Raw genomic sequence first — 27,550 nt, forward strand, 5'->3', positions numbered from 1 at the left:
AAAAGAAAGAGGGCAAAGAGATGGGGGGAGGGGGCAGTTCTCCGACCCCCACTTCCCCAATCAAGCCTCCGCCACCCCCACTGATCCCTCACTTACCCTGGGAGGCGGCGGGGGGCTTCTTCTGGCCTTTCCCCGGGCCTCAGCGCTCTGGTGCTGGACCGGGGAGGCGGTGGGGGGCCTCTTCTGGCCTCCCCTGGGCCGCAGTGCTCTGGCACTGGCCTGGGAAGGCAGCGGGGGGCCTCTTCTGGCCTCCCCTGGGCAGCAGCGCTTTGGCGCTGGCCCGGAGAGGTGGCGACGGGCCTCCTCCAGCCCCCCGGGGTCCGCAGTGCTCTGGTGCAGGCCCCGGGGAAGCGGCGACGGGCCTCCTCAGGGCTACAGCACTCTGGCACGGGCCCTGGGAACACAGCGATGGGCCACCTCAGGCCTCCCCAGCGCTCCGGGGCGGGCCCTGGGAACACAGCAACACACCTCCTCAGGCCTCAGCACCCCAGCATGGTCCCCAGGAAGGCGTCAACGGGCCTCCTCAAGCCTCCCTGGGGCCACAGTGCTCCGGCGCGGGCCCCAGAAAGCCAGCAACCGGCCGTAGCACAGGGAGTTGGGGGTGGGGCTTGCTCCCACCGCCATTTTGCCAGTTTCTGGGCTCCCAGAGCAATGCTCCGGCACGCTCCGGCCCCAAAAGACCACCGCCCTTTGCTTGTTAATAGTGGACAAAGTCATGTTTATATTACAGTGCTGGAATATGTCAATGTATTTTATTTGCCTGTTTTTGCCTAAGCAGCTTGTAACACCCAATTCCATATAATTTTAGCTCTAAAGAACAAGAGAAATAAAATTGTATACTTCAAATCAATAGAAAGGTCAAGGAAGATTCTTCATGAACACTGAAACCAGCAAGTATGGAATAAACAGGTGGTCTATTTAGGTCGATTTGATACTGGTTTTAAGAAGTAAAGTAAACACATAGTACAGCTCTTGTGAGAGACTATTAGTTATGGGGAACTACAGGTAGGATCCAACATAAGATTTCTAAAAACTAAGTGGTGTGTGTGTGATTTCTGGTCAGCTCCGACCCCATGCTGTTCCTGGCAGTTGCCTGTTTCATAGAGGCATCACTGGAGGGCATTTGGGGCTCCAGCTGGAGGGGAAAGAAAGGAAGATGTACTCCACAGATGGAAACCCTTTCCATCAGTAGACATTTCCAGTGGATTGAAGCCTATATTCCTATAGGAACCATTGGAACATTTACATTGTTCTTTTAAACTAAAGTGCTCCAAATCAGCAGCTTATTAATTAGCAAAATGCATACCAAATAGTGGGTGTATGTATGGAACATTTGGTCATGAACATGTTCAGTTCTTGAACTTTCTGCATTACAGGCTTAACATTAAACATGGCAGTTCATGCCCCTTTAGTGTAAGGATGCTGGTTGCTAGGCATACAAATAAGTTAGAAATAAGTTAGAAACACAATTAGCAGTTCATGCCCCTTTAGTGTAAGGATGTTGGTTGCTAGGCATACAAATACGTTAGAAATTTGTGTGGTGGCCAATATGAAAGACAGGGGAGGGGGATTTCAGATTCCACAAAACACAATCACGTTCACTTCTCCCTCAGCTCTCTGCCATTACCTCTCTAGCCCTTGCCAAAGCAGTTCAGAAGAAAACAAACTGATTCTCAGACCAGGGAGACATTCTTACAAAAGATTTTTCAGGAAGAGATGGATACGGTCAACTTCAGATGCTGGAACAAAAGTGATACAAACCTGGATGCAGAGAGAATGGAATACAAAACGTAACATTTATGGTTTTACAAAAAGCCAAGATACCCTGAAAAGAACTCCAGACGTACATGAAAGCTACAGAGAAGGTAGTTGAAAAGTCCATTCATAAAACTTTTATTCCACTTACATCAACTTAATACACATGTTCTTAACAGTTATGCTTAGATTGTTCATGAAAATTTTTCAGGAGACATTAAACAAAGCTAGCCATCATCTCAAGTTATTTCCCTGTTAACTATTTTTACAGCACATGCATGTTAGGCAAAGTATCAAAAAAAATCACAAAAGCAAAACCCTAAAAAAGTTAAATACATGGGTTTTTGTTTTACTGCTGTGCTCGATATACAGTGTAATTATGGATATCAAGCATTCATTTTTACTGCATCTTTACTTGTACATTTGTTCTTAGGTTGCCTAAACCATTTAAATACAAATAAATTGTGTAGCAAAAATAATGAAAGCAACAGCAGGTAACTTTACAAGTAATGGAATGTGAACCGTTTCTGCCCTTCACTAAAGAAAATTCATTGGGTTAGCAAACCACCTTAAGGAACACTTTTCAGCTGCAATCAAGGATGTATACTTGGACCATAGTTTCCACAGATTTCACATGATTGACATGCAACATCCATGGAACAATATTGCCCTCTGCTATGTGTTCCAGCTTTGAAGTACCCACATTCATTACACCTGTGTGGCTGCAACCAATCATCCCTTTTTAACCACTGTGACAGACCAATAGGCAAGCAGTTTTCTCTTTGCTCAACATAGGAAGCTGTTTAACGTTGGCTTTTGTGGGAAGCCACAAAGTACCCAGAGTACTACGCCAAACATGTAAAACTTTTATAAAAATTCCACATCCCTATATTGGCCACCTTGGATGAACAAAAATTCCCCAAATGTTAACTGGCTCTATTCCCCTAATATTAAACATAAAACCACATGGGAAATATAGAAATCCAAATAGAAGTAACATAAACCTGTCATAAATCGTAAACAAAAACTATTTGTGGGACAGCATGAATGACAAATGGTCTACTGTGTAAATTTTAGAATGAGGCAGACAAATTGGAAGGCTGGTTAATTCTCCCCTCCTTCTCCTGCTTCAGCTTCATCTCCTTGGGTATCCGATGTCCACAACTGTTTAAGAAAAACACAATAATGTGTTATCGAGTGAAGCTTTAGGTGGTTTAGAGCTAGTGTAAATAAGCAAGCATATTTGAGTAGGCTCTAAGAAATCTATGCATTTTTGAAATAAGGAATTATTGCAAAAGGTACACAAGCTGACCTAGATGACCTAGACTAGCCTCATCTCGTCAGTTCTCATAAGCTAAGCAGGGACAGCCCTGGTTAGCACTTGCATAGGAGACCACCAAGGAAGTCCAGGGTTGCAACAGAGAGGCAGACAATTGCAAACCACCTCTGAATGTATCTTGACTTGAATAATCCACATGGTTGCCATTCATCAGCTGTGGCTTGGTGGCAATTTTTCACTGCCACCACACAGCTGAATGATGCAAACCCATATTCACAAATCTCACTCCATGTAGTATTTTTTAATTTAAACCTTGGTCACCTAATAAATTCGCACAAGAGTACCTAGTCAATACTGAACACCAACTGGAACCACTAAGATGATTACTGCTTTGCTTAAACACAATTTATTCACATACTTACTGTCAAATTGTCTCTCAGTAACTGCATTATTAGTGTGCTGTCTTTGTATGACTCTTCGCTTAACGTATCAAGTTCAGCAATGGCTTCATCAAAAGCCTGTGATTAAAAAGAGTACATTTGAACATGTAAAACTTATTACATTAATACAGAAACAGTGTTAATCAGACTCGTAACTCACAGTCTTTGCAAGGGAACAGGCTTTCTCCGGAGAATTCAGGATCTCGTAATAGAACACGGAGAAGTTTAGAGCCAGACCTAATCTGATAGGATGTGTTGGCTGCATCTCTTTTTTGCTGATTTCAAAGGCTTCCTGATACGCCTGCTGCGACTGGTCCACTATGCCTTGAAAATCAAAGAGCAACAGTAAATTAGTAATTGATGACCATGGCATGTTAAACACAGGACAAGATCAACAAAGCTTTGGGAAAAGATTGTTTTATAAGTTGTAAGTAACATTCTCCAAGAGCATATTTATGTACATATTGTACTTAAATCCTGAAAACAAGATTAATAGACTGCAAAGGTTACGCTGAACTCAACAGACACCAAAACTAAAAATTTAATTGCATAATGTTAGTAAATTACAATCTTAGTATTTTTTACCGTTGTTAACGGTGGTATGTTACACTCAACTAAGCATGCAGCCTTCCTCTGAGGAAAGAAGTTTGTCCTTCAGTGGAAGGAATCATCCTCGAAAGGTTAACTACACACTTAGCTAACTGGGCTAGACTGGCAGAGCACAATTCACTATATTCATGAGCTACCAATTTCTAGTGCATAGCCCTAAACAGCCCCCAAACAGCCTCATCTTAAAAGACTATTCAACAATTACACTGCAGGAAACTGACACGATATGGGGTTATAAACAGAAAAACAGGCCTGAAGTAGTATAAATGCTCCTGAACTGGCAACTGTCCAATCAACAGCTGCAGCAAGATGTACTGTTTTGGTAGAAATGTTTTAAATAAGTAATAAATAAGGGGTTAAAACTGTATCTTGCTGTACCAAGAGGACTGGGGAGGTTGCAGTTCATCTGCATACCCTTCTAGTAGCTTCTACTTGAAGACACCAGAGATCATCACAAGCTTAAAGTGCTTCTTGTCATTCCCATCCCTGGAAGGTCAGCAGGCCAAAAGGCAACTGCTGCTATATTTCTCAGGCAGCACTGCACCACAGGAGTTTCAGGGAGCCCTTAAAGCACTGAAGGAGGCAAAGGATGCTCCACTGGCAGGGCCAGGACAGCACATGACTGAAAGGGTGCCCCAGCAGTGAAGTGTCAGGCCCAAGGAGAAAGTATCAGAAGTTAGGAAAATTGAGCATCTATGTGAGGTGGTCACGAGTGGTATCCATTTATATTTAAATATTAACTTAAAATACAACAATTAAAATACATAAAATACAATTAAATATTAACTTAAAGTACAACAACAAAGAAGGAACTAGACCCACTGAAGCTTAGTGTTAAAAGGCTGCAAAACAACTTTTAAACGTATCCATGAGGAAAGTCAACAGGAGTGCAGAAGCCTCTTATTTGGAAAAATTCACCTCCCAAAGATGATGACCAAAGCTTGTCAGATCATCTTAGAGGGATAAAGCAGAAATAGTGGGTGAGTGAAGACAAAAGAAAAACTGTATACAGTGAAGTTATTTTAAAAGAAATTAGTATGCCTCTGAGTTAAGATGGGAGAACTGGAATTATCTTCAGACTGGTTGGGTAAATGTTAAAAGTGTGACAGAGGTTTCTAGACAAGTAAACTATACCTGAGAATATTTAGCTATAGATCTGACTTGGGGGGAGATCACCTGGAGTGATACTTGAGATTCAGTGCAGAAGGTAAAAGTGGTTGAACCACACGGTTATAGTAATCACAGCCTTCTCAAATTCCACATACATGTGCCTGAAAGGTCCATCACAGCAACATTAAACTTCAAAAGCCGTACCCACAAAGATTAAAGGATTAGTTCAGAGGAAGGTCCAGTCTCTTCATGATGCTTTGATAGTATTTAAAACCACAATAGTACATTCTAGCTGAGCAGAAAAGGCAAAAGCAATGTGACCTATTTTAAAAACAGAAGTCTAGTGCAAATGAGGGAAATCTGAGGGAGCATGAACTCTGCCAAAGGAACCACAAGGCTATAGGATGATAAACCAAAAACGAATTTGAAGAGAGCATTACTAAAATCACTAAGGCACCCAACAAGAACTTAACTGGTTAAGAGAGAAGGCAGAATATGGGAAAACAGGCACTTTTTGCAGTGGCGGGAGGTGAGCAGTAGGGTCCCCAAGGGATCTGTTTTGGGACATGTATTATTTAATTTATCCATGAATGATCTAGAATTGAAGAGTGAGGTACTGAAGTTTGCAAACTACACTACTAAATTGTTCATGATGGTAAAACAAAGTGGGATTGTGAGACACTCAGAAGGACCTCTCCCAACGGGTGAATTCATTGTTAATGAAGAACAAAATACTGAATCAAGACAAAAAGATCCTAATTGCACGTATATGCTGAAGAAGTCTGAGCTAAGTGTGACAGACCAAGATGAGGACCGCTCTTGTAGTCTTCTGCACCCTCTCTTCGATCAGACCAGCCCACGGTTATTCTTGCCTTGCTGATATTCAGACTAAACTACAGTATCGTTCTCTGAATGGGGCTACTTTTGAAGTGAGTTCGGAAGCTGCAACTCGTAAAGACTAAAATGCCCAAGCAGCTTGTTGATACAGGCCTCCAGCAGCATGTTACTGCAGTTTTATTCCATCTATTACTGGTTGCCAATTAAGTTTCTGGAACCAACAAAATGCTGGTTATGATGGGTAACATTCCTAAGTGGTCTGGGGCCAGAGGATCATTATCTTTCATACAGATCCACCTGGGCAAACAGATCAGTATCTAAGGTCCTTCTCTATGTACCCACACTGACAGAAGTATGATGGTAGTCATAAGGCGGTACCTTGTCTCTGGAATGCCTTCCTCCAGGATTATTACCAGTAAAAAAAAGTCTGTTGCTTAAAATGGGCCTTTTGAAAAGAACATTCAACTTGTAGTGTAAGGCAATATTTTTTCTTTTTGTTTTTTGCTGAACTATGGAACCACCAGTCTTTGATAATGCTCTGACGCTACTGTTTTCAATGTTTTGTGTTTTCATGCTAAGCACCTAATTCTACTCAGTTTCATAACTGAAACTCTATGCAGGTGCAAAGCTCAGTGTGACAGAGAGAGCAAAAAGGAGTAAATAAGTTTTCCAAGGGTGACAAAATGGGGACATGGCTTTCTGAATAAGCTTTGCTCTAGTATAATGCACACCAATACTCCTCTGTCACAGCCAATATATTAGAATGTCCTGCTTGTAAACAGAATAATTAATGTCACAACTACCCTTTGTTTTTAAAAGGCAACATACCGATGCCAAGAAGAACTAAAATACTGTAACAGTACTGAGAATGGCTCCACAGTTTGCAGCTCACCTGTGGTGAAGCAGCAAATGATACTTCCTTGCACCTGCCTTCCCAGCACTTCTCTTCCAAGCTGGTACTGACCATCAAAGCAAGACTGACAGCTGCATTTCTACACCTGGACAACAACGTGGCTCTGATTATGCATTTGGGTTTCTCTTTAGATAGCATAATCTTTTGGTTTTTAAAAAAACATAAGTTGGACAGATGAAGAAGTGACACCAGTAAGTGCTAACTGACTGGAAGGAGATGGTTTATCCTTATTGGAGCCAAAGTCAGATCTTAGCCTATTTACTAAGGCTACAACTATGTTCCTAAAGGCAGAACAGCACACCATTAAGGCTAAAAGTGACTGATATAAGAACAATACTTGGCTTTAACAGATTTTGCTACAGATCCTTGCCCAGTTGGGTGGTGTTAGAACAAGTAAACTGTTATGTTATTGCAGATTCAGTACAACTGCCATACCAGCATAAATTATTAATGCACACTAAGGAAGTAACAGGTCGCAATGGAGGCATGGTGGGGATAACTCTTATCTTCCAGAGCTAAGTTTCACCTATCCCATCAGTGCAAACTTACAACAGCAAAATAGCCATAAGTAAATACTTTCAAATATTCTCAAATAGGAAGTCAACTGAGATATTAGGGAAATTGCCCCTGCCTTCCCTATCCTCCACAGTCACACTGGATATACAGGATTCTGATTCAATGATCAATCACAGCACACCAACCATAAGTATACAGTAGCATGACCAGGAATCACTGCCCTGATTACATGAATGAAAGGGTATGTTTGCACAGAACCCCCAACAACAAAAAATCAGATAAAGTTGTGGAAAGGGTAGAAAAACACTACTTGTCTATTCAATGCCTTTAAGATTCTATCTCAGGATCTAATTAAACACACCCCACTATAAACCTTCTTGTAACTAGAAAGACAGTGTGGATGGTGGGGAGGAGAAGATGCATTACACCTCAAAGCTGATCATCATCCATCTCCAAGTATTATCATCAAGAGTGATGCGCAGAGCATCTCAATGTTTATGGGCATACAGTATTTACCACCACTCTACAGTAACTGGGGAAGAATGCAGTGGTTTCACAGCCCTCCTGTACTTAACACCTAGTAGTTGTGTTCTCCAAAGAAAATGGGTAAGTAAGCTGTTCGTACAAAAGACCCCAGTTGGAAACACACCCCCCCCAAATCCACTACACAGGACAACAGAGAATGCAATCAAGCACTGCTTCACCATAAGACTAGCTCTTACCAAAGCTGTGCCACTTTAGATGGCAAAAAAGGTTCATACATTTGAACGCTTCTCCCAAAATGTGCGGAGGGAAAGCAGCATGCCAGGGATAATGCTCAGTTAAAAGTCTTCCTATAGGCATACTAATTTTCTATGTTGTGGCCATTCTTTGTATGGAAGAGATCTAATAATCTTTGCAATCAAAGTGGTCCGGCCCCCACACAGGTTTTACCTCTCAGTGAAGGAGAGCATTCTTCTTTGCAAAGTAACTGCTAGTAGCCAGACATATAAGAAGGAACGGCAAATGGTGCTGCCTGCAACATTCAGTGGGAGTACAGGGAAATGATGAAATGGAAAAGCATCCTCTTGCTCAACAGCTAGTGAGGACGTAATGTAAGCAATCTGGTATTTAGTTCTGTTGTGTGTCTGGTATTATTGTGTCCATATATTAGTTATTCCTCTCAATAGAGGACTCTATGCCTGATTTCATTGGTTTTTCAAAGTTCTTTAAGGAGCCTCATCCTGGTGTCAAACAGTTCCTTAGTTGCTGTCTGTGTGGTCACCCATCAAGCTAGGTGAAAAGACTTAAGACACAACACCTTTTAGGATAAGGAATGAGGTGGGGCAGAAGGGAGGCATCTGCTTTATTCTTAGCATTTCCCACAGCGTATCCTGCCCATATTGGAAAGTAGGCCTCATTTACACAGCTAAGCACCCAGGACATGGTACACTTTCCCAAACAGTGGGAGGGCAAGAGTGTGCATTTTGTCCACATTCTAGCCACTAGAGCACCAGCAAGGCTTCAGCAGCTCGTTGTTTTCCTAACTCCCACTTCAGTTACTGCTGGTATGATAAAACCACAGTTGTGACGCATGAAGCGGAGAGAAGAGAGGCCAGGAGATAAGGTCTCCACAGCTCCACATGGGCTCCCTTCACTAGATTATACTGGTTTATGAAAAGTAATTATCCTCTAACAACAGCCCTAGTTTTTTGGAAGATGGTCATATGTGACTGGAATATACCAGGAGTGATATATGCAACATTTCAAAATGTTGTCTCTAGCCATTCAAGGTAGGTTTCAAAAGCAGGCCATGGTTATTCATATGCCAGTGAGAACTTACTCTTTGTATCAGTGCTTTTAAAGCAGAAAATAATGCTACAAAATCCAAGCAGTTTTCTCTCACTGATCCAAAACACAGGATTCCAGCATCATCCCCCTCCACACATGTTCACAACAAGCTTGATACTAAGAAACCAATGCACTGTACCTTTCTTGTCATCACCAGCAGCAACCTCAGCCAAGTAACGGTAGTAATCTCCTTTCATTTTCAAATAGAAAACTTTGCTTTCTGCTTGCGAAGCGTTCGGAATCAAGTACTTTTCCAAAAGAGACTAAAATTGAAAATAAAGAGCAGTCAACATGCTATATGCATTCACAATAGAGAATTTACTTCTGTCAACCTACAGTCCATACAGCTTGTAACATGCTAGGGAAAATTTCCAATCAGTTGTACTTTCAGAAATCATTCCTACATTTTATAATATCTTGAAATCTGTAGACAAAAAGCAATCTGCTGTTTTAGTGGGTCTAAGAAGGTATTACATGGCTTTTGTTTCTGAAATCTATAAGTAAGACTAACCTTGGGAAAAATCCCTATGTTTTTTACACTAGCTGCCTGCCTATTCAAGATTCCTCAAGGTAAACATATTGTGGCCTGGAGAAAGGAACTCAAAACCAACTTATGTCATTTCTCTGCTCGTTCACAGAGAATTCTTGCTGTACAAATAGCTATTTACACACATGATTACACTACTAAGGCCAACCACAATCACTCCCTGCACAACTGAGACAAATGCATCTTTCTTTTACATGTGTTATTAGCAAAAACGCAAACAGCAATACTAATGCCTTTTTGGCACACTGACCCTCTGCTGCTGTTCTAGATGCTGTAGTGTAAGCCATTAAGCAAGGAAAAGGAATAAAAAGCAATGAGCATGGCTCCATTTGCTTTCTGAAGCCCTACAAGATTAAAGCTTACTACAGAGTGATAGTTTAGAGTTGCTTTAGCATCAGAGGAACAAAACCACTCCAATGGCAACTGAAGGCAATATTACTACTACTACTATTATTATTTATTAAATTTTTACCTCGCCCTCCCAGTGTGTTCTTGCGAAAAACATTAACTATTACATGTGCAAAAATTTCCTGAAGACTATTATCATTCTAGTCTCTTAAATTCCTCCCCAGGCCATTCTTTTTAGAAGGCTTTTCATGAGCCCCTCCCTACCAGTCATTCTAGTATTCGATTTGTTGTTTGGGTAAATACCATAACCCCTTAATGTTTCATCCCCATCACACCACAAACCTTAAGTATCTGCCCACAGTGTGAATACCTAACATTTAGAAAATAATTCAAGCACCCACTCTTATTGTTCTAGCTAAGCATCAACCCTTTCAAAAGTTACTTAGTCAGGGGCTCCTTAAGAATTACCCAGCTGCTTTTCCATGAGCTGCTTTTTGGACACACTGAGTAATGCTGAAATTAAACTATCACATGGGCTGGGAATGATCACAGAATCAGCACCCCTTCCCTTTCCAGTGAGGTATTAATTCTGTTTTTAGGACCTATGCAATGGATAAAGCTCAAAGTAGCTGCCATAGCAGAACACCTTATTCCAGCTACAGAGAAATCCCTCACAGAACAGTGCTTCCCAAGTAGCTAGGATAAGGTTTACCCTCGCACCTTTTGTGGGTTGGATCCATGCTAAAATGGCAATTGACTCCAAATTTCTCCTTTGTTGCTGGAGAATGCCCTCATGTTGTTCTTCAGTGTCCCCAATCTTGAGGGGCAGCATTTCACAGAGATCAGGGGGAGGGGAAGGGAGGGGAGAGACAGGAAAGTTCTGGTCTGCTGGTAGAAAATTTAGTCTACATCAAGCCCCATGCAAGGTAATACAACTATGGAAACACTGACACGTTCAACTACTTTCAGCATGAACAGTTTGCTCCCATCATGTCAAATACATAAAATCAAAGTGATTTAGTTTTATGATAAAAAGCACAATTGATATGCAATAGCTGGCTATTAAAAGAAAATTAGTGTATAGTTCTTAATTTTCTAGCACTTTTGCGCTAAATATGGCATTAACATCTAGCCCTGGGTTCCCCAATATGGCACCCTTGGTGCCCACTGAGCTTTCCATAAAGTGGGCAGTGCCATTGTAAGGCGTGTCTTGTTATTGGCTGCCCTCTTTCAAATGAGAGTTTTCCCCTGAAGAATCAGGACTGATAAGCACCTTGGTTTTTCTTAGTCCGCGCATGGTTCTACTCACACTACCTGTCACATACTTATCCTCTTCAACAAAACAGATGATGGCGATATTAACAGTGAAGGAGACTTCTTGCAAGATCTAACATCAATAAAAAGCTCTTCAACTATTTGAACAACACACAGCAGTAGGAAAATAGCTGCCCCTCAAAGCATAAAATAATTTGAAGCACACCCACAAAAAAACAGCAAATGAATCTGAAGTACATATAGCACTTGCATCACATAATTAAGCTCAACAGCAGAAGTAGACTACTGTTCAGCAAGTAAAGTTAAATGTGAGTAGTACAATATGTGGAATACCATATCAAATCCTCAATACTATGCTAAGAACGAGCCCCCCCTCCCCGCTTCAGAAGGCAAAGTAGTTCATTATATCCATGAATTATACAACAATAAAATGATGCAGGCCTTGGCTACACTGATCTTTTGAAACCCAGGCCTAGGTGTTTAGACAGAATGTAGTGAATGATAATAGCAGGGTTTACACAGTAAAACAAGCAAAAGTGAAAGAGACATAAGGAGCCATGATGGAATTTGGACTATGACTGAATAGGGAGGAGATAATGAATACTAATTGGCACCCCACATTCCATCAAAACTATGCACAGGCTCTTTAAAATGGACTAGAACACACACATACTTCTCCAGACTTCCCTCTGAAGCCTTTATGCGCTGCAACAAATTCTGTAGGACTTGCCTAGTTACAGAACCAGGTACACAAGGTATAGATAGGAACTCTCAGTCTGGGGCAAGTGATGCACTGTATTCTTGGTGCTTGGGGGGGCAACAGTAGGAGGGCTTCTAGTGTCCTGGCCCCACTGCTGGCACCTGGTATTTTTGGCCACTGTTTGACAGAGTGTTGGGCTGGATGGGCCATTGGCCTGATTCAACAATGGCTTCTCTTATGTTCTTATCTTATGAAATTCTTGTGTCCAACAATAAGCCACTACTGTGGTGGATCAGCACCAACTATTTGTGGACAGCACTCCAGTCTGGAATCAAAGAACACCACACTCATTTTCTGGTTTTTCTTACATGGTCACAAGAGCTAAATTGGACACAATGAGACCCATAACCTTTGTGTCTCCCATCAACATGCAAAGCAGCAGTGGGAGACATCTGCAGGGGTGAAGCAGCATATCAGGGGTACAAATACACACACCCAGCTCCCCCTACCTGGATAATTTAGGGAGGACCAGGAAAGAGAGCATGCAGGTGCTACTGGTATGCCTCCTTATTAAGGTGAAGTCAATGGAGCCAGAACAAAGCCTTCTCTGTATCAGCATCTACTCTCTAGAGACAATTTTCACAATTATTACATACGGAAAACTCTTATTCAGAAATTGTGTAAAATCTGTCGTCGAAGACTAGCTTTATCTAATGACATATATAATAAGGGGTAAGATACTGTGAACTTTTCCATTTCATCTCAGCAAATTCTTTCTCACTGCATTCTCTGCCCCACACGGTTTCTTTGTGGATCCCACAATCCCCAGTTTCTCTTTGATTGTTATTAACACATCATCTTACAAGTGGAAAAGTCAAAAGGCTTTACTATTTTATTCAGGTACATGACGTTTGTGAAATATTTTTGAACCGATTTAATTTTTATGCTCTTAAATAATTAAAATACAAATATTAAGATTTAGCCAAGCTCTTCTTGAACCTTGAGGACAGGAAAAATATAATTTTAAATAAAGAACCAACTCACACTCTATGTTGAAAATTTCATTGACTGCATATTTACTGCCCTGTTAGATTTTCTTGAGTCTAGGTAAGAACCTGCACACACCTAGGGTGATGGGGCTACTTTTCTGTGAACAATCAAAAGACTGTCAGTCTGTTCACAGTTGTCAAATAAGCCATATTACATCCCAATATCCTCACTTGTGATTTTAGCTCATCTCGGTCTGGAAGCTATGGCTCTAGGGCCAAATGTGGCTCCATATGGAACCACATTTGGGTCTTTAAAAAACAAATTGATATATTTTAAGTTATAGGATACTGGAGAAGTAGGTGGAATGCTATAATAATCAGAATGAAGGGAATGGCAGGCAAAGATTTTTACGTGACTAAAGAGCTTCTAAGATATTATTACCCTTACAAAAAGGGAAATAATAGAGGTGAACACCTGCCAATAATCCAAGTGTGACCCATGCCAGTGCAGCAAAACAATTGTACAGGGTGCTCCTGTAGCTTAATTACTTATTGAGACGTCATATGGGACGCTTCCTAATAAAGGACTCTCAACATCCAGTGTCTGGACTACAGAAATTTGATAACAGAAACGTTGATTACCCCTTAATGTTAAATTGTGTATTTTCAGATATTCAAACAGGCTCTCTTACAGAGGTGCTTTGTTGATCACTTGCTCTGCCACAATTTGGCTCTTCAGTTACAAAACATTGCTGACTCCTGTTTTATAATGTGTTCTATTAATGCAAAAGTCAAACTGAAAACATGAAGCTCTTCTGAACCCAGCTTTAGAACAGGACTCAATTCTTGCTAGCTTTCTCCTGTTGAGCTAAAGCTTTCCAGCAACACAAACCCCTTCTGCTTTTAGCAAAAAATACATGCCAACGTATTTTTCCTAATATACATTTCACTTATAATGATGCTTACACTATGACAGAACACAATATGAAACACCTGAAGCCAAAACACATATTACAGACCATGTCCTAAAATCACACTGATTTAATGACTGACACAGAGCTGTGTTGCCATTATCACATTTGCTGGCAGTGCATTATCCAAAACAGTGGAAGGAGAAGGCACTCATCTGTATGGTTACCTTAGCACTTCTGTTTTATCTTTTTGTATTCTAAAGTTGTTGGGGATCATTTCTTATCTACAGCTTGAGCTTCCATTCTAGCTAACATGGACTTTCAATCTTGTCCTAAGCTAGCTTTTCATTCTACTGTGAAGAACTTCTCAGTAAAAAATAAATTTATAACAGCACAATCCCCCCACACCAATATTCTACAAAATTTATACCCTGTCTTTCTGTCCTCATATGGGCCACCAAGGCAGCTAACAAATTTTGAAAACATCATAAAATCACAACTTGAAATGCATTAAAATTAACAAAAACATCATAAAACCAGAGCCAAACACACACAAAAAACATCCAAACAAAAACATTGGGCAGGAAGAAGGGACCACTGAGGTAATGCCAAATGAAATAAAAGAAGTCTTCACTCGCTGGCAGAAAATGGACGAGTTTTCCCAGTGAGAGAATTCCAGAGCTTTGGTGCCATGGCCAAGAAGGCCCTCTCTTCGGTTGCCACCTAATCTCAGAAGGTGGGGGCACCTGAAGCAGGGCTTCAGAGTATGATGGCAGTGGTCATAAGAACATAAGAGATGACAATGTTGGATCAGGCCAAAGGCCCATCCAGTCCAACACTCTGTATCACACAGTGGCCAGAAATACCAGTGCCATCAGGAATTCCCTTTTGAAGCCGTCCATGCTTGTAGCCGCCACCACTTCCTGTGGCAGTGAATTCCATGTGTTAATCACTCTTTGGGTGAAGAAGTACTTCCTTTTATCCGTTCTAACCCGACCGCTCAGCAATTTCATGGAGTGCCCACGGGTTCTTGTATTGTGAGAAAGGGAGAAAAGTACCTCTTTCTCTACCTGCTCTTTCCCATGCATAATCTTATAAACCTCGATCATGTCACCCCTCAGTCGTCTTTTCTCCAAGCTAAAGAGCCCTAAGTGCTTTAACCTTTCCTCATAGGGAAAGTGTTCCAACCCTTTTATCATTTGAGTTGCCCTTTTCTGCACTTTTTCCAAAGCTATAATATCCTTTTTAAGGTGTGGTGCCCAGAACTGCACACAGTATTCCAAATGAGGTCTCACCATTGATTTATATAGGGGCATTATGATATTGGCTGATCTGTTTACAATACCCTTCCTAATAATCCCCAGCATAGCATTGGCCTTCTTTATTGCAGTCACACACTGTCTCGACATTTTCAGTGAGTTATCTACTACAACTCCAAGATCTCTCTCTTGATCAGTCTCTGCCAGTTCAGACCCCAGGTAAGTACATAAGCGAATAGTCAAATCTTTCAGGTATGTTGGTCCCAAACCATACAGGGCTTTTAAGGTCAATACCAGCAACTTTAATTGTGCCTGAAAACAGACTTGGAACCAGTGTAGATAGGCCAAGACTGGAGTGATATGGTCACTATGATCCACTCCAGTCAACATCCTGGCTGCAGCATTCTGCTCTAAATAAAGTTTCTGAACACTTTTCAGGGTAGCCCCATGTAGAGCTCATCACAGTAATCTAATCTAGATGTAACCAGGGCACACACACACCCAGGCCTCGTTTGTGCTGCCTGCTGGAGGCACAAAGCAGCCTGGCCACAACGGAGGCTGCCCGCTGTGGCTCTGTGAGAGAGCTGGACTCTTCAAAAGTATTTGTTTAAAGTTGGGAAGCCAGCCTCAAGATGCCCGCTGTAGCTACAAGCTTGGATTGAACCTGGGACCCTCTCTGCATGCCAAGACGATGATCCACCACTGAGCCACAGCCCTTCCCTAAACAGCAGATTGAATTGCTGAGAAATAATTAGTTTTCAAGTGGCACATAAAAAAGTTTTTTGAGACAAAGGCAGGGGAAGCCAATTTTGTTTTTTCAACCCATTTTTTTTGCTAATTTAAAAACTATTTTTTTAATTTTCTAAAATTTTGTTTATTTGTACCTACAGAGCTGCTCAGCAGGGGAAGAAGTGAATGCACGTATGCACAAAACTGGAAGGAAGGAATACATGGCATTGTTCACTGCCTCTGGACATTTGAGAAATAAGCAGACAGACTTCACAGCATTGCAACCCCAAAGGGAGAAACATGGGCCAAAAATTTATGGGGCAATATGTGTCAATTCCCCATTCTAACTAACCACTCCATACCTTTCCAGCAGGCCAAAATATTAAGCTTCATAAAGAAGGAAAAATAGAAAGCTCTGCCTAATCATAAAATACATACCTTTGCCAATTTAGATAATAACCGAGATTACAGTTACATCCTTGACTTCAGGTAGGAATCCAGCAATTACTACTCAAGGCCCCCTCCCATTTAAGTTACAATTTTGCAGGTGACTGACTTTTCTAACAAGCTGCTTCCTATAAGGAGAAGAAGAGATTGGGTTTATACCCTGCCCTTCACTCGAAGTCTCAGAGTGGCTTACATCACCTTCCCTTCCTCTCCCCACAACAGACACCCTGTGAGGTAGGTGGGGCTGAGAGAGCTCTTTGAGAACTGCTACTGAGAGTACAGCTCTGAGAGAACTGTGGCTTGCCTAAGGTCACCCAGCAGCTGCAAGTGGAGGCATGGGGAATCAAACCTAGTTCTCCCAGATTAGAGTCTGCACCCCAACCACTACACCAAACTGGTTTCTTCACAATCTCAACTGACCTGTTAAACGGAAAAAACCTTCTTGAAAAATTTAGCCAATCATATTGGCACTCAGTTTTCCATATGCAGAGGCTAACAATGCATTAAGATAAATTATCTAGGGATTTCAGTAATTATACTATTGAAAGTGAACCACAGTGTTAATGTTCTATGTCCCTTCTGACAAATTAGAACAGTTCACTTGTCCCAAAGAGATCAATTGCTCATTAACTGTAATAAAGCCAAGGATAAAAATGCATTAACTTGTTCTTTAAAGGTTATTGCTCCTTCAAAATACAACAAAATAACCCAGCTTTTTTCTCTAAAAATTTCAACAAATTATTTGTCATTTCTTAAACACTACTCAAAGCTGACTACTCTGACCTCATTCAAAGTTAGTGTGCAAGAAAATTAAAAATTGAAAACATCACAGAACATGTCCGACTCTGGCTCATCCAAAGAATGGAAACTTATACCCTGTTTTTCTCCCCAGTGGAGACACAAAGTACATCATTCTCCCCTCCTTCATTTTATCCTAACAGTGATGCTGTGAGAGTGTGACTGACCCTACATCACCCAAGGAAGCTTCCATGGCAGAATGGGGATTCTTACATGGATCTCACAGACAGTAATCTAGCACTCCTACAACTACATTATGCCGGCTGTCCCAGTACAATGGACAGCTTCTGCTTAGCTGTTACACAAATGACCCAATTTATATAAATGTGATAAGACAATCTCAGAAGTTAACCTGCCAAGTTGGACAACTGCTTTTCAGCAATACCCAACCAAGAGTATTTCTTGTCATAGCAATGCTTTTCTGCTGAACACTGAACGTGCAAGAATTTGTTCACATCTTTCAGTGCAACGCTCTTTAAGACAGAACTTCTAAGTAGCATTTAATCAAAAGCTTCTCCTATATGCAGAACAATATTCTGTCAACTATAAATTTAGATACTTGCTATTTGTTTCACAGCTTGGGGGCAAATATTAGAAAAGTACACTTAAGCAAGTAATTCAATGTCTTGTTTAAAGAACACAACTCACTAATTGAAGAGACCTCACTAGCTGAAGAAACCTGTGATATTATACTGTTTGAACATGTCCTGTGGGTTACTCAATATTGGTAGCACATCAAGCCATAACAGTAGGACATCAAGCTGATCAATACACACCCAGCCTAACCTTCCTCACAGGGTTGCTGTGAGGATGATGTAAGAATGTATGAATGAAGCAAATAATGCTGAATATATACACCCATACAATAGTTTGGCAAAGCAACGTTACCATTCTAATGAATTTTAGGTCTTAATATTGAAAACAAATTCAGCAAAAACCCGCTTAGACAAATGAGACACCGGGAGATCTATGAACTGATCTCCAGAGTGGTTTTGACTGACAGTGGAATGGCATGGGTTGATTTTAAACCTCAAACATGTCCTCTCCCCTATCTGCTGTTTTGTCCTGCTGGGCAAACAGGCAGCAAGGCAAATAAAAGTGCTGTGGTGGTGGTGGCGGCGGATAAACCTTTGAGATAGGAAAATAGTACAGGGATCAGAATTAAACCCTTCACATCTCCCTGGCCTGAATTCCAACACACACATCCCACCCAGAACATAAATTCACAGATCTACCAGTAACTTGTCTAGCTTGGTTCTCGGACCTATCTTCTAAACCTGTACTCTATTTAAAAACGTGCTATACAACATAGTTAAGTAACCATGTTTTGTCCCTCTGTATTTTCTATTCTGTTCTCTAGTCCTTCCTAGACCACTATTTTAAAGCAGGGCTTTTTTGTGAGAGTACACACCAGTACTGAGTACCAGCCCCTTTTTTCAGGGCTGTCCCAAATCGTGAGAGGGGAACTGGTACAACCTTTTATGAGCACTGACACCTCTCCCTCACAAAGCACTAATTTAACACACTTCAATGTAGCTTATGTAGACAACAGAGAGTAACCAATATGACTGAAGGCAAAGGCAGTGAATGCTAGAAATACCACGGCTATTTGTGTGAACATATTGATACTTTAGTATTCAAGCTGCATCAATTTGTCTGCAGGTAAATCTATAACTGAATTGTCACAAACACGGGAGTAAAGCACATCCAAGAGCTATTCTACACAGAAACCTCAAACACAATTCTATTCCTTTAAAATTCGTCCTTATTCTATTAGCCAGGTTTTTTTCCTGTGTGGATACTTATGTCCACCAACAGGGGGCTCACTCTCCTCCAACAGCTTTTCCTACATAGTCAGTAGACTTCCTGGGTTTGTAGAAAAATCCAAAAACGAAAAAAATCCCTTCAGGGACAGCTGAATTCCCCCCCAAACCTTTTGAAATGGCCTCTGCAGGGATCTGCTTCAGGCATCAATGGTGAGAGATTAGAATGTGTGTGTGTGTGGGGGGGGGGTTTCTAACTGGCTTCGTCAGTAAAAGGGTGGGGGAAGTGCCCTTTCCAGGCCTCATCCGGCCTTTGATGGAGGAAGGGAACTTTGGGGCCAGGCCTCACAAGAGTTGTCAGTGCCAGGCTGGGGGATTTCTAGAGATTTTGTGGTGGACTCTAAGGAGGGCTGGGTTTGGGAAGGGAGAGGCCTCAGCTGGGTATAATGCCACAGAGTCCACCCTCCAAAGCAGCCATTTTCTGCAGGGAGACAAACCTCTGCCTTCTAGAGTCCAGTTGTAATTCTGGGGGGGTCTCCAGGTTCCATTTGGAGGTTGGCAACTCTAGGCCTGGCAGTGTAGGGTTGCCAGGTCCCCCCTGATTTGCATGACTCACCTAGCCTCAGCTGCTTGCTACCATTCATCAGCAGCCACCCTATGAAAGCCAGTGAGGTGCAGCAGTTAGAGCTTCAAAGAAGGGTCTGCAAGACCCAGGTTCAGATCCCCATCTTGCAGTGGAAGCTGGCTGCGTGATTTTGGACTAGTCATATATTTCAGCCTAACCAACCTCACAGGGTTGTTGTGCAGATAAAAAGGAGGAGGGAATAATGAAAGCTGCTTTGGTCCCCACTGTGGAGAAAGACTGTAAGTTTCCTAGGTAGAGGCTGGGGGGTGGAGATGGAAAGCAGAAGACAGAGACGCAGATAAAGGTAGGTTGGCTGTTGGGTGGGAAGGAAATAGGGTTGCCAACTCAGGTTGGAAAATTCCTGGACATTTGAGGGGTGGAGCCTGGAGAGGGTGGGATTTGAGGAGGGGAGGAACTTTGGACTGGTGTAATGTCATAGACTCCACCCTCTGGCCATTTCCTCCACAAGAACCACCATTGTCAGGCTCCAGGTGAGGACTGGAGACCACCCAGAATTACAACTGTTGTCCAGGTGACAGAGATCAGTCTCCCGGGATAAAATGGCTGTTTTGGAGGGTTGAGTCTATGGCATCATACCCTGCTGAGGCTGCTTGCCACCCCAAGCCTCACTGTCCCAAGGCTCCACCCCCAAATCTCCAGGAATTTCCCAACCCGGAGCTGGCAGCCCTAAAGTGAATTGATCTCTGTAGCTGGGAGATCCGTTATGATTCCCAGACCGCTGCCACCGCTGCTGTAGGGGGGAGAGGAAGCAGCTGGGTGGCTAGAAGCACTGCCACCACTGCTCTGTGGAGTGGGGGAGGAAGCAGGCAGGTGGCTGGGAGAGTGATGGGGGCAGAAAGAAAGAATGATGGGGTGGGGGCAGAAAGAGAGAGAAAGAGTGATGAAGTGGAGTGGCAGAAAAACAGAGAAAGATGACAGGTCAGAAAGAGAGAGGAAGTCACATGCATGGAGGAAAAATAGAGAGTAAGAAAAGGGGGGCAGAGGGGAGAAATAGTGTGAGAGAGGTAGGGGGTGAGGAGAAGAAGCAAATGTGTGATGAATGAGATAACCATCCCACAAGTTTCTTGCGGGTCTCCACTTGTAGTTTATAAGTACCAAGAGCAAGAACCTTGGGTTTGATCTATTAACTGTATCAGTGGGGCGATTTACACCAATTCACACTTTCTGCTGCAGACCCCTGATTTCATGTGCATGCCGTCCCCAAGGAACCCCCTGTCCCTCAGGAGCAGCATTTGGATGCGGAGGGGAGGCAGAAACTTTCTGTTCCACAGACAGAAGTTGTGTGTGTGAGTGGAGAAGGCACTCTGAATCAAAGTCTCTTAACATTTTAAAATATAGGCAGACCTATATATAGGCAGACCTGAATTCTGCCTGAACAAATTTATCATTTTACCTACAAAGTAGGTAAATATCTAAGGAGAAACATTAGATGCTTTCTGGCACATTTTGTTCAATACTACCAATTAAGTTGTAAAAACTCAGCCTTTCTTTGAAAAAAGTGCCACATATTTGGAAATTGGTGCCCAAATGTACCATGTAGTTATACAAATGCCTAAGAAACATCATAATTTTAGTAATGGTTCAAAAGGCTAGATTTCAAATCATGCAAGATTACATTCATTGAAATTAACTACACTTAAATATTTATGTTCTAACTGGGACCTGGGACCAACATATCTGAAGGACCACCTGGCCCTGGCCCAAAGGACATCCATCTCACCTCGACCAGAGCCAGGGCTTTTTCTGCCCTGGCCCCTGGTGGAACATGCTCCCTATTGAGATCAGGGCCCTGTGGGATCTTCTTCAATTTCACAGGGCCTGCAAGATGGAGCTGTTCCACCAGGCCTTTGGCTGAGGCAGCAGGCATCCATCTGTGGCCCCCCTTGAGGTTGTTGTCACCCACCCACTGAAGCCAAATTTTTCACTGCTCTCCCTAGTGAGGCAGGAAGAAAACTGAGTTGAGGGTGACTCCCACCACAGGAAACAGTTTGAGGTTCCTGCCTCCCTAAGAGATGGTTGGGAATCACTCACAAGATGGCCTCCACCTCAGAGGGAGAACTGGCCATTATTCATCTGTTACTGACAGGCCAGGGAATCTCCCACAGCCAGTTGATTTGTTTTGAGCTGTAACCACCAATTTTAATGTTTATTATTGTGTTCTAATTTAAAAAACAACAACGACCTTGTATTTATTGTACTGTTTAATATGATGTTACCTGCCCTGAGCCCACTTGCAGGATGGGCGGGTTATAAATACAAAAAATAAATAAAAAATTGATTTTAATCTTCAGCTTTTAAAAGAAGGAAGATGAAGTTGCTATGACGATAGACAAGTTTCATGATGTCAAGATTGCTATTATGTAGGCAGCAGTTCAACATTTCATTTTTTCTGCTAGTACAACTGTGAGCAGGCATCTCCAAACAAGAATGCTAGCACACAGGGAAAGAAGTCACCAAGGATTTCCCATTATTCTACCTTACTTGATGCATGAACCAGAGCGATCCCCCCATGAGATCTGTCTGTTTTGTAAAGTTTCTATGAGCAACTGGGCTCTGATATAGAAGAACTGCCACACAATTTCCTTTAAAAACTGTTATAACTCTACTTTAATTTAAGTTTTTGAACTTCAGGCTGCAGAATGACCATGGTGTAGCTAAAGCCAAGTTAGTGAATTATTTATATTTATAGACATGTTGTCATTACAGTATGTTTTAAACACATTGTTTCACAGCTAATGGCTTTTTTAGAGTTAGCACAAGCATCCAACTTATTTCTGTATTTTTTTTTCTAATAAAGATCATTCTTTCAAATACTTTATCAAATCTTTGACTGACCAAAACACCCAACTACCAAAAAGGAAACACTTTTAAAAATTAAAAACCAAAAGTCTTGGTTTCTTGGTAAACTTTATACTCCCTATTTTGAATGGTAAATAGCTTGTTCTCACAATTCTATAAGTTTCAACTATTCTTGGACAACAACAACAAAAATCTAATTTTATTCATAAAAATTCAATGTCTCTGAAAATATTTAAAATGACACTTAAAACAATCCCTTAAAACTCTGTTTATTCAGAGTTTAAACATGCTTTTCTATATAAAGAGTCATGGGGGGGGGAGAATGCCTGCCTCTTAATCCAAAGCATTAATACCAAAACATTAATACCATATAACATATTGTGATGAATTTATTTCAGTAAATTATGAATATTTAAGATCAAAGAGCATGGATACTTACTTTATTCATTACATGCAAATACTGGGTTAAATCCAAAGGTCATTTTTTGCTGGTGTAACTCACTTCCACCAGCAGAAAGAGGGCAGATCTCTTTCCCAAAGTTTCCCAAAATTCTGTTTTTGGGGGACAGGGGATTCTCACTAACCGTGGACAGCAAATGAAAATAAGTAGCAGAAAGGGTAATGTGAGAAGTTACCAACACACAGATGGAAAGCCATCTCTGGATTCAACCAATTGTTTTCCCTAATAAACACCAGATTTTTATTTTGCAAACTTTAGACATTCGGGCCATGGTCCAGCAAAGAGTTAAACATTCTTAAGTGCACTAATGTCAACAGGCCAAGACACACCAGCTCTACACTGGATTGTGGCCATCCTGTTGAAAGTGATATCCCAAGGGCATGTGGACAGCAAAAAGCAAAAACAGAAACACCAACCACTTCACAAGTTCTCATGACCCTAAGCAGAGATAATCCTGTAGTGCAAAGTACACAAACTGTAAGAGAAAGATTTTAAATTAGTGTTCTTCAACAGTGTTCTTCCTATTTAGTTACCAATTAATATGTGTTGTTATAGTAACCTACTAGTATGCATGCTGCCAGGAAATTTATCTGTTAATCATGATGGTTTAGATCAGTTCACCCTATATTTACCCAGCCCCCCAAGCACTGCTGCTTCAGGAAGATTTCAGCAATATCTGTACTTGTTCTGAAATTGCATGGAAGCTCCAATAATATGAATCAGCATCTTATGTAGGGCCTATATGCATGCAGCTACTGTAATCTGTATGACTGCAGCAGCTGAACTGATCAACCAGTATGTTCTAAAGGCATATAGTGCCCATCAACTACTGAAACTAGCAGGGTGTGGCCTTGGTCACTGCCTGGATACTCTACCTGGGAACAATATGCAATCTACTCTGAGCTCCTGGGAGGAATAGTGGGATATATAACCCAAATCAATAGGCCCAGTTTCTCATGCACTTCAATGGTGCCTTTTATTTCAGATGTTTACTTCCTTCGATTATTAGTAAACTGCTTGTCATTCTCTTATGCAGGAAGTGATGCACTTGCCTATCATCCCTACAGTGAAAGGGATGGGGGGGATTGTAGAACCTCCCCTGAGTCCCCTCCTATATCACAATAAGCAAACACACACAAACCTCGAGCAAGGGAAAACCCTTCCTTATCTAGCTCAGAACCTGTCTGAGGAAACAAGAATAAATGCCAGCTGGCTTGCATAGTTAAATGATGTAATGGTGTCAGCAATGGATGGAAGGGTGAGCAGTGGACTGGAGGCTTCCCACTCCTATCCTTGCAAATAAGAGTAAGTTTAATTGCCAATGAGAACAAGTGACCATGCTGTGACCTACAAGGCTATTAGAGGAGGTCCTGAATACCCCCAATCCCCTTAATTTTTCCCACCTAAGTAAAAAAATTATGGGGACTTCACTTGTATGAAAAGAAAAGTAGTGCTCCACTTGGGAACACTTACGGTGTCAAGAGAAAAACCTGAGAAAGCTGAGCAGGATATAAGGCAGCATCACAGTGGTTTGGTAGTTTGAATTGAAGCATCCACTTTATCACTTTTTAATAAGCCAAGACTAGGATTCTTCAAACTAATAAGTTCAAAGCTTGAATCAAATGAGTTTAAAATATCTAAACAGGTATTTGTACAGCTCTATACAAAAAGTACAAGGTAATTAAGCTAGTATCGTTTGACAAAAAGCATCAAAGCAGACGGGTATTTAAAGTTCTTACTGAAATACAGACGTTACTTCCAACTGGATGTCTCATCCGAGAACAGCAAATACTAGCAATAAGCTAATTGATGCACCAATTGGGTAACATGTTAAAGCGATTTAGAAAAAAAGAGTTTGCATCATCAGGTTCTCTTTTAAGTGTGACCTGATATATTGCAAATTTGCAGTATAGCTACCAGGAGTGCCTACTTTAGCAGTTTTAGGCCACAGCAACTTTTGCTTCAGGTAGGCCCCTAGCAGTGCTACCTCCTCCTCCTTCTCGCAGCATGTTCTGCATGGGTGAGTCATGGCTAACATTACATCATCTTATCCAGGGAAGGGCCTGTGTTCTATAGTGAAAATTACAACCTCATAAAGTGCATGCCAGCACCCTCTAGAATCTAGACTATGCTGATAGCAAGAAAATGATGTTGGAATTCTTTGTTCCTCCCAACTGCTAACTGCCCATAAAAGACTTCTCACAACAAAACAAATTGGATCAAATACAGAGCTTATACTGTGTATCGATATATTTGGATACCAAATTCCTGCTACATAAGGAGTGCTACATGTAAAAAGTTTTAAGAGGCAGGCCCACTAGTTAATTTTCCAAAAAGATGGAGCAATAGATTCAGATGTGTGCATAACTGAGCAATAGATTTAGAAATATTTTGTATGGTCACCTATTTGATGATCACAATGTGTCAATGATTCAACAAACTTATGTACCCTTAAATGATAATGAAAAAGGTTACTTAATTCTCACCAGCACATCATTGCAGATTTCCCTTAGTTCAGTCTCAATTTTCTCTCTGTATTCTCGAGCCATCTGCTGCTTTTTCTCAGCACCTTCCGTCTTTTGTTCAATACTTGAGACAACCCTCCAGGATGACCTACGTGCTCCTACAACATTTTTGTAAGCGACAGAGAGAAGATTCCTCTCCTCATTGGACAATTCTGCTCCTTGCTCAGTCACAGACTTCATGCAAGCTGCCATGTCATCATATCTCTCAGCCTGCTCAGCCAGTTTGGCTTTCTGCACCAGCTCGTTTTTATCCATGCTGATTTATCTGGAGAATGAAAAAACAGTAAGATATTACTCAGGCATCTGTCCTAAGTGTTTGTAATCTAGCTGTTAGCAAGGTAAGGGGTACACCTTTGTACAGGAGCCATGCACTCAATTACCTGGGAGAAAAGACCACTAATTTTAGTAGACGTTATCCCAATGTGTGTGAAGAACCTTTATTTCAACACCCATTATGGATCTGGACCACAATAAGTCAGCTATCCTTCTTATGACCGGGCTCTTCTTCTCTAGATGTTCTTAGTTCTTTATATAAAGTGACTATTGATTGACACATGGATATTTTGAGAAACCAAGGCATCTTGAAAATTACATCATCTTTAAAATGTTGTTTCATATAGACCACTGTGTTACTACAAAGTCACTCCCTTCTCTTTTAAGAACTTCAGGTTCTCCCTTCTAACTTCACATTGCACACTAAGAAAAACCCATTAGCACCAGAGTGCATTAGGTCTGAAGCCAACCGATTCAAACTGCTTTGTAACTGAACCAGGAAGAACATGTGTTAAGGTGATGGTGCAAGTCTCACCAATTTCAACAGAAATTTACATTAACTGAATTAGTTGAGCCAAGGTGCTATTTTCAAACCACTTACATTAAATCAGCTTCATAAGGCAAGGCACCCCACCCAGGCTACACAAAGACCAGGAAACATTTTAAAAATCTGTTTTAGCTCCAGTGATTCCTCATCAATAATGTAATACACGTCTGGGAACAGCTCACGTTGCAAAAAATAAAGGTAGAATTGCTTAGTGACTTAAGGTCATCAGATTTGCAAGGCAAAACATCTACAGGCCTGCAGGGAGGGTCTCTGCTTTTTATGCTTATTGAGAGGAGGCGAGTGGTGTGCAATACAATGGAATGGTCTTCCCGTACAGTACGAAACTGGGACTCAACGGTATAAAACGGTGCTGCTGCAGCTCTCTGGCACAGGCGGCCACGGGTGTGTTGCCGCAGCTGGCAAGGCTACAAAGATGGCTGGGGCGGAGAGCGGCCGTGGGTACGAGCATGAAGCCGATAACGTGTGGGCGAAAGAAAAGCAGGGTGGAGAGGAAGAGAAAAGGACAACCCAGGCCAGACGCTCTCTCCCTCGCCGTTGCCCCTCCCAGCGCCGCAACCGCCTCATCCGCCCGCCCGGCTCCCGAGACATGAAGCGCCTCGTCTGGGCTCTTTGTCATGGCGGATTCGTGTCAGAGCCCAGCCCACTTCTGTGCGCGTTAATCCCCCCCCACACACACACCTCCGCCCCGGGAGGGGGATGCAGCATCTCCACCCCGACACAGAGCCGAAGGGAAAGGGGGAAGCCCAGGCGGCGCCTCGCTGCTGGGAGAGGGGGGAGGGAGAGGAGACACACCCGCCCACCTGCCTTGCCCGCCCGCCCGCTCCTTGCCCTGCGGCTGCGGCGCGGTCACCGCCCCAAGGGAGCCTCTGGCGAGGCGGCCGCGAATCGCAGCGCCCTCCCAGCCCACACTTCCCTCCTTTCTCCCCCCTCTCCACACCCGGTCCTTTTAAGGTGGGGCCCCCCTCCGATCCCCCTAATGCGGCGCTGGCGGCGGTTCGCACCGGTTCGGATGCGCCGCTCCCCGGCGGGAAGCCACACCCTGAGAGCGAGCTGGCCCCCGCAGCCACTTCCAGGCAGGCGAGGCCGAGAGCGGCAAGGCCGCCACCGCCGCCGCCGAGCGAGGCGGAAAGGGTGTGTGTGTGGGGGGGGGGAAGAGGGAATGGCATCCTGCTCCCCAACATGGCGCCCCCTCCCTCACATGGCAGCGTTCCTTGGAAGCCCCCC

General features: G+C 42.4%; 1 protein-coding gene across 1 annotated transcript in view; it reads right to left on the reverse strand.

The window, feature by feature from the left end:
• Positions 1-1,882: 1,882 nt before the first annotated feature.
• The window catches only part of YWHAZ (tyrosine 3-monooxygenase/tryptophan 5-monooxygenase activation protein, zeta), a 26,575-nt gene continuing 907 nt past the window's right edge, over positions 1,883-27,550 (reverse strand). Inside the window, exons 2-6 of the mRNA XM_015428246.1 lie at positions 25,447-25,750; positions 9,429-9,552; positions 3,635-3,798; positions 3,457-3,552; positions 1,883-2,919 (exon numbers count right to left, since the gene is read on the reverse strand). Of these exons, the coding sequence (XP_015283732.1) occupies positions 2,860-2,919; positions 3,457-3,552; positions 3,635-3,798; positions 9,429-9,552; positions 25,447-25,740 (738 nt within the window). The 5' untranslated portion in view covers positions 25,741-25,750 and the 3' untranslated portion in view covers positions 1,883-2,859. The remainder of the gene's footprint in view (positions 2,920-3,456; positions 3,553-3,634; positions 3,799-9,428; positions 9,553-25,446; positions 25,751-27,550) is intronic.

The sequence above is a fragment of the Gekko japonicus genome, unplaced genomic scaffold (genome assembly GCF_001447785.1).
Source record: "Gekko japonicus isolate JY-2015 unplaced genomic scaffold, Gekko_japonicus_V1.1 scaffold2010, whole genome shotgun sequence".
In the NCBI taxonomy this organism is placed as follows: domain Eukaryota; kingdom Metazoa; phylum Chordata; class Lepidosauria; order Squamata; family Gekkonidae; genus Gekko; species Gekko japonicus.